At 45.4% G+C, this 8,146-nt stretch overlaps 1 protein-coding gene across 1 annotated transcript; it reads left to right on the forward strand.

Moving 5' to 3' along the window:
• The first annotated feature begins 468 nt into the window (after positions 1–468).
• TPBG (trophoblast glycoprotein) lies at positions 469–5,375 on the forward strand. The gene is made up of 2 exons (XM_075747584.1): positions 469–617; positions 1,027–5,375. The coding sequence occupies exon 2, from the start codon at positions 1,190–1,192 to the stop codon at positions 2,315–2,317; it is 1,128 nt and encodes a 375-aa protein (XP_075603699.1). The 5' UTR covers positions 469–617; positions 1,027–1,189; the 3' UTR covers positions 2,318–5,375.
• Positions 5,376–8,146: the final 2,771 nt, after the last annotated feature.

Consider the following 8,146-nt stretch of genomic DNA (forward strand, 5'->3'; position numbering starts at 1 on the left):
GGGTCGGGGCGGGCTTCGGGCGGGGGCCGCGCCGGGTGGTCCCGCCCCGCCAGCAGCCGGCACGGCGACCCCCGCCCTGGAACTCCCTCGGGATCTCCCATTCCTGCCGGCCTGAGCACGCCGATCGGAAAAACTGCGGAAACCCCAGCAGCCAGGCTCCGGCGCGGCTCCCCCGGCCCCGGCCGCCGCGTCGGGGCGAGCACAGGTACGGCGCTGCCAACGCAGGGAGGGGGGCAGGGGGCTCTGGCAGCGCTCGCCGCCGCCGGCTCTCCCCTCGCGGGAGGGGAGCTCCGCACGGAGTGGTCCCGCTCGGCGGCAAAGTGAGCCTCCGGCAGCACCACCTCAGCCAAGGCGCGACGGGAGCCGCGGCGGGCTGAGGGTACCCTCCCGGCGGCAGCAGAGCGGGGGCGCGGGGGCGGCGGGCGGAAGCCGGGCGGGGCGCGGGCGGTGGCGGGGCCGCCCCTCGGGGCAGGCGCGGCCGGCGGCTCCCCCCGGCCGGGGCGGCGGTTGGTTTCTCCTGTCAGCGGAGGCAGGGCCAGGCGCGGCGAGGGTGGGCGCGGAGTTGGCGGCGGCGGTGCATCGCTCCGGCGGAGTTTGCTCCGGACGCGGGGCGGGAGGTGAGGCACCGGGACCGGACGGGGCTCGGCTCCGCGCTGGGTTTTGCGGGCGGGAGTTTTCACCGGTCGTGGCGCGGAACGGAGGGGAGAGCCCCGGGGCGGGGGCGGCAGGTGGGGAGCTGCGCGGGCAGGGGGTGTGTGAGGGCGGCGGGTTAGACCCTTCCCTCTCTTCCGTACTCCGCCAGCGGGGCCGCCGGCCGGGTGGGGAGGAGGCGGCGTGAGCTGGAAGCGGGGAAAAACTTGTTCCTCGGCGGGTTCCCCCCGCGCTGCCTCGGGGCCGGGGCGGCCCGGGCAAGCCACGTGTCGGGGGCGGGGGGCGAGGCGCGGCGCCGGGGGCAGGCGAGTGGGCGCGGGCGAGCGGAGCCGCGTCGCCCCGCCGCTGCCCTCTCCCTTTCCTCCCCTGCCGCAGGTCTCGCTGCGGGAAGCAGAGCGGAGCCAGCCCCGGAGGGAAAGCGTCTGGCCCTGGAGAAGGGGTTGCCCGGAGCGGGCAGCGCCCCGGCGGGAGCCGCCTCACCGCCCAGAGCCGAAGGTGCTCGGAGGGGAAAGTTGTGTGCGGAGCAGGGCCGGGCGCGATGCCGGGGTGCGGCGCGCTGTGCATGGGGCTGCTGCTGCACGTCCTGCTAGGCTGCGGCTCGGCGCAGCAGCCCGGCAGCTGCCCGGCCCTCTGCGAGTGCTTGGAGGCGGCCAAGACGGTGAAGTGCGTGAACAGGAACCTGACGGCCGTGCCGCCCGACCTGCCGTCCTACGTGCGGAACCTCTTCATTACTGGCAACCGCCTGGCCTGCCTGCCGGCCGGCGCCTTCCCCGCCCAGCGCCTGCCCGACCTCCGCGCCCTCAACCTCAGCGGCAACCACCTGCGGACCGTGGAGGCCGGCGCCCTGGCGGCCCTGCCCGCCCTGCGGCAGCTGGACCTCAGCGGCAACCCCCTGGTCTCCCTCAGCCCGCAGGTCTTCGGGGAGGGCGGCAGCCCGCTGGAGGAGCTGGCCCTCCGCGGGGCCCTGCGCGACCACGGCGTCCTCCTCAGCCTGGCCGCCATGCTGCAGTCCGGGGCCCTGCGCAACCTCAGCCGTCTGGAGCTGGCCGACAACGGGCTGCTGCTGCTGCCCGCCGGCATGTTCATGGCCCTGCCCGCCCTGCGGCAGCTGGACCTCAGCAACAACTCCCTGGTGGGCCTGCGAAATGTCTCCTTCCAGGGGCTGGGCCAGCTGCAGAGCCTCAACCTCAGCAACAACTCCCTGGGTGTGCTGAGGAATGGCACCCTAGCCCAGTTCCGTGGCTTGCCTGCCCTCCGGCACATCGGCCTGGGCCGTAACACCTGGGTCTGCGACTGTGCCATTGAGGACCTGGTGGCCTGGCTCAAGGAGAGCGACCAGGTGGAGGGCAAAGAAGCCCTGACCTGCGCCTACCCTGACAAGATGCTGGGCAAAGCACTGCTGAAGATCAATGGCTCGGACCTGAACTGCTCCATGCCCGTAGACCTGCCTTCCCAGCTACAGACTTCATACGTCTTCCTAGGGATAGTCTTGGCTCTCATTGGAGCCATTTTCCTCCTGGTTTTGTACTTGAACCGAAAAGGAATCAAAAAGTGGATGCACAACATCCGAGATGCCTGTAGGGATCACATGGAGGGCTACCATTACAGATATGAGATCAATGCAGACCCCAGGTTAACAAACCTCAGCTCCAACTCCGATGTCTGACAAAGCGCCACGGATGTGGGGCAGCACACAGTAGCTATGCATGAAAAAATAGACTTATGCTTTACCCTCGTGCTTGCTTCCCTTTCCCCGGAGAAATCTCAGATGTGCTTGTAACATGAGGGGGATATTCCTCCCTGTGACGTCAAGTTCAATTTTGTTTTGAGATGCTGGGCAGCTGCGCATGGCGTTGGGCTGTATGTAGGAAACAAGCTGCTACTTCTTTTCTTCCTTACCTGTCTATACTTGTGGGAATTTTTTTTTCAAGATCTCGAAAGAAAAAAAGGATTCTTTCTGATGTTCCAAAGCCACCAGAGTTTATAAAAAATTACTGATGCAGACACCATTCAACAAAAGCTGCCTCAACTTTTTGGGAAAAAAATATTATGTTCCTCTGTGCCAGTTTTAATCTTGTATATCCGAATTGTGATGACAAGGATTCAATTTCATAGATTACCTTGAGATTTAAAAAAAACAAACTCCTTTTAACAACTCCTCTGTTACAAAGAAGGAAATCAAATAGTGAGCATGCACAAATACTTTATAGTTTTACATGTTAGGAAACTTACGATCTCAGTAAGTCTCTTACTATTTTGTAAAGTTATTTTTGATTGCAGTTTACATGAAAAGAGAGGGTTTTTATACAAACTGCATCTAAACTCCATCTGAACTGTTAAATTCAATAAACAGTCTTACAAGAACTGCTGTGTTGAAGTTTGCTGCTCAATGAGAAATGAATGGACATTAAGAATGTGGATAGCTTTATAGTCGCTGAAGTAATAGCCCTGCAGTAGTAATCTGAATAAAATTTTATACAAATGTGTAGCTTAGAGACATAAATGTTTGACATTTTTGTGAAATATGCTAGGAGAATTACACCAGTCAATGATGAGAGCAGTTTCACCGGGCACAAAACCTGCGGTCTGCTCTGAAAACAACTGCAAAATGTCAAGACAGATGCTAGGGTCCACCTTGCTGGGAAGGTATATGCTGATAGAATTTACCTAAGGTCTTCTCTACTAAATTTAAAAAAAAAAAAAATCATTCAAATGAAGTTGTGGAGATTGTAGGCTAAAGAAAATTTTACCTGAATGGAATTGTTTATTATAAAAAAACATACTTTCATGTCCTGAACTGAATTAAATGCAGCTCAGTCATGTAGTCAGCGAGCTTCAGGCTTGTAAATCAATGCAGCACATAATGAATTAAGTGCTTGCTGTTTCATTTTAAGCTCTTGGTACTCGTGAAGTTCTGTAGAGATCTACATCGAGTAACTTGGTGGAACTTTACATTTATCTTAAAGCTTTATATCAGGTGCATTTCAGTATTGTGTGTTACTCATGCTTATTACTTGCTTGGGAATGCATTTTCTTGTAAATAGATAAAGCATGCAAAGAAAAACTTCAAAAATGCATCATTTAATATGCAACTCTGATGACATTGAAAAGGTTAGCAAGAACCTTCTAACGGTCACCAATAATTAATGCACTTTTTCTAATCCATTTATAGATTCTTAATGAAAAAATACACCAACTGTAACAGTGTGATGTGAATTGGTATCTCTCAGTATATATATCTGTGGAGCTTTTTTTCCATGGTTGCTGTTACTTGAAGCTCTTGAGCATCTCTAAATTTTTGTGAATTACTGGCAAATGCCCTTCGCTTTCAAAAGTGACAGTTTTGTCACAGATATACACCTTTGATAAGAGCTCATAAATATAAAATAGTCCTTAAAGTATCAGAAGAAATGTAATCTATTTTGGGCATCAGTAGTATTGAAATGCATTTTTCTCTCTTTGCAACTTCAGACAAAGCAAGTAGCACAAGTTGGGTCAGACTAATTTTCTGTTGCTTTAAATGGGCTTTATTTAATAGCAGTGATTTCTTTTTAATGTAGTTTTATACATTTGCCCTCAGAAGTAAAAAAAAAAAAGTACAATGGATGTTTTGATAAATCAGTGTATTTTACAATTAATGTAAATTAAGTGATAGCCTATTTCTCCTGCTGTAATTTCAATGTATGAGCAATATGTGGTTAACAACATATGAATTAAGTTTGTGGATTCTTAAAAAGCAGTCTGCTGGTCTGAATGTTAGCTGCCCATATTTTAGGAATAGTGTAAAAACCCCAGTGTGAATAACTATTACTGTGCAACTATGCAAACTGTTCCTACTTGGTATACATAAGATAGTTTATGTTAGAAGCTAGAATTTACAATAGCTATGCAGTGTGCTTTGTTGTATTGGTCATTTCGGAGATTATTAACTTACACTTATTTGTACAGTGCCAAGAGGAGTAGAGTGTCATCCTTGCTTAAGATGCTCCTATAATATAATGGATAAAATATGTACAAACCAAGCCATTTCTTGGGCAATTTCTTGGGTTTTGTTAACAGATACTTTAAAGTAACTACAGTAAAAGCAATTACCCGTGATGTGTTAATGTAGCAGCCGTGCATTTATAGAGTTGTGTAAGGATAGGCGACAACTTTAATCGCAGTGTCTCACCAACAGACTGAGTATTTGTATAGTGAGCAAGTATAACTGTTGTATTATACCGATTATTCTAAAGATTATTATTATTTTTGTATCATAGAAACTCATTGTAACAGAATTTTATTAGAGACCTGGTGACGGCTACTTTAGAATAATTTTTGCCATTTGCTTACATGTGTATTTATTAGGATGTAACAGCATGTGTCAGTATTGTGTTGGATAATGTTCTCCTACAGTGTTTGACCAACAGTGAATGCTTTGGTGTTTTGTACGATGCATTTGATCTTAAATCCCTTTCCATAAACAGTGCTTGAATTTTGTTTTCCTTTCCTATTATGAAATAGTTACAGTGGTACTCAGAAGACACTTAAACAGTAGCTCCCAAAGTGCTTCAGAACTTGGTTGAAAACATTAAAACATTAGTTTAAGGGTTCTTTTGAAGCACATTTTATAGTCTTCTCTGCTTTGACACCTTGAATTTCAATTGATTACCATTTCCAGAGCAGCCTAATTAGCAAGGCTGTTTTATTCATTCATTCTTCAATAAAACACGTGCAGTACTAAATGCCTCTAAAATGTGTTTTGTATACATAAACCCCCAAAGTTCTGCATGACACGGTTGTCACTGGTGTTTCATAGAAAACATCTAGACTAAAGTAGTGGGCAAATCTTCAGGGAAGGCTGTGCAGCTAAGAAGCAGAAAGGATGGTTTGTCCAAGGTTCAACTGCTTGCTTAAAACTAATATTAGTTGTAATAAGCTTAAAACTTTCTTAGAAGAATAGCACAAGGAATTGACATAATTTTACTATTATTTTCCTGAAGTACTCTGGATAAGCACTGTTGCCAGGTAAGAAACAGAAAATTCCCCAAAGCTTTCTTTATCCAAGGCAGCTTTTATTAGATCATCCAACTTTTTTTTAATTCTCAGCAAGCCATAATATTACCAATAATTTTGACATCCAAAAAGTGATTTGAAGTTTTGCACTACTGCTTTAAATCTTTTCCTTCAGGGTAATTTATCTTTTAAGCACTGGTGACGATCCCCAGTGACATAACAGCTAGTAAAGCAGTATTCAGTTGTTGACTGAGATGTTACTGAAGATAGGCATGGCAAAATATTCAAAATATGACTGCGCTAGGATTCCAACTCTCATTATTCTACCAGCATTTTCCCTGTGGTATACTCTGCTCTTTATGCATCTGCATAATTTCTTCTTCGCCTCATTTTCTCAAGAAAGCCATTAAAAGGAGTATCATGAATCTGCACAGGTAGAGAAATCAGTCTGACTGCACCTCTATTTTGAGGTTTAGCGTCTTCATTTCCCTTTAAGCCTTAACATGAAAAAGATCCTTTGTCAAAGTGGGCAGAATGAAAATTTGATATGCACTTTTTCTTTCTCTTTAGCAGCTGAATGTTCAAGAAGAACCATTCATTCTCAGCGTATGATGAAGGAAAATAGCGTTTGGTAAGAAAAACATTTCGGTTTCAAGCTTCCAAATGGCATTTGTATTCTATGAGAGAAGGTTGAAGGGAGAAGCTTATAAAGGAAACAGAGATATCCCTTTGTAATGGGTCAGCACTGGAAATCACAACGCTGGCAATAGGAACAATTGCTGATTGATTCTGTCTATTATGTTCTGGTCACGTTTTATGGATAGAGCTCTAATTTCTTCCTGTTGCTATAAATAGAAACATTTTGCTAACAAGTGGAGTCACGTCCTCTAATATGTGTAATACAGGTGTTTCCACTGTAAGAGTTTTGTGGGACATAGTAGAAGATTGAATTTAATTCATTGCCTGCTGATTTAATAGTGACAACTAGCTCAGGCCCATAACTTAATGCTCCTTTTTTGCAAATGTGCTGCTTACTAGTTGCAAAGACCTCGGCTTGAAATCAAACAATGAAAGCCCACCAAGGAGGAGAGAAAGCAGTCTGGGGAAAGTAACATTTATTAGATATTTCACACGTGCATAAAAAAAGAGACATAAACCATGTGGGAGCAGAGGATCCTTTGCTGATACAGAATTCAGTGTCCTTTGCTAGCTTCCTGAGTCAATACAGAGTAGCAGAAAAGTGATGCTTTGTACCGATACAATAAACCTGTTGGCACTCCTCTCCCACCTTGAAAAAAAACCCACCAAGCTTTTAGAAGGAAGAACCAGGTTTGCAGTAAAAGTATGTCCTTAAAAAGGGCTTTTGCTTTCTCAAAGGTGTTACAATTTATGTGTTGTCACATCCTTGGAAATCCTTGCTATGCTAGAAGTCATCTGTTGTGTAGGCTTGAAATCAGGCTTCGCATTCCCAACATTAGCCTAAATAGAGAAAGGGAACTATTAAGAACATTAAAATGGGACTTTAGTCAGTGTATTCATGTTGCAGTTAATTTAATGTAATGTAATTTAATTTTAATTTAAAATAGTTATATTTTTCAAAGTATTCACTGGATAACTTTTCCTTTCTGATGATAGACTAACAGAATAACAGATTTGTGTTTTCTAGTAATTATACACGAAAGCATCTGAATAAATTAGCAATGTTTGAATACATACAGTGAGACGTTCAAAATCTCGTGTTCTAGAATGTTTCACTGTTCTGGAGATTTTAGATGTGCAAGAAACTGCTGTAACTTTTTCAGATTGAAGTTTTATTTCTTAATTAAAAATTGCTCTTGAGGAAAAATACAATAAAATATTTACCAGATTGCTTATAAGTGTTTTATGTTCACCCTGTTGATTTAATTACCGTAAATCCTCACAGTAATTAAGCCTTGAGGTCTTGGCTAAAGGTGTAGTTGTATTCTCTATAGCTCGAATTGATGATTGTGCTGTGAATTTGCATGATAGAATAATGAAAAAGCAGCTTCCATCTAGATAGCTTGATGGATTTCTTTAGAAAGAAATTTGGTCAGTGAACATAAGGGATTGTGTTTTAATCGTTCCTGTTATTTTGGACATAATTTGATAGCTTTTGGGGTTTTAATGTATGCATGGTTTTAATTATTAGATCAAACTGTGCATTTTAAAGTCTTCAAATACATATTTACTTAGTGAAATATAGAGGCACTGTTATTACTGACAGTGTGAGTTTTCTTACTGTGAAGGAACTATTAAAGAAAAGTACTGCTGAAACAGAATGAAGGGTGAACTCCAGAGAAAAAAACATTCTGATGGCAAACTCTTTTATTCTTACAACTTATATAATGCAAATATTTTGATTGGAAATTCAAAAGGAAGGATGACATTTCATCTTCTCATAGATAGCCAGTGCAGACATCTGAAATTTTAATAGGATGGAGTCATTTTGGGGGGCTGTCCCAGGACCATAGCTGATAAC

Source organism: Balearica regulorum, chromosome 3 (assembly GCF_011004875.1).
Source record: "Balearica regulorum gibbericeps isolate bBalReg1 chromosome 3, bBalReg1.pri, whole genome shotgun sequence".
In the NCBI taxonomy this organism is placed as follows: domain Eukaryota; kingdom Metazoa; phylum Chordata; class Aves; order Gruiformes; family Gruidae; genus Balearica; species Balearica regulorum.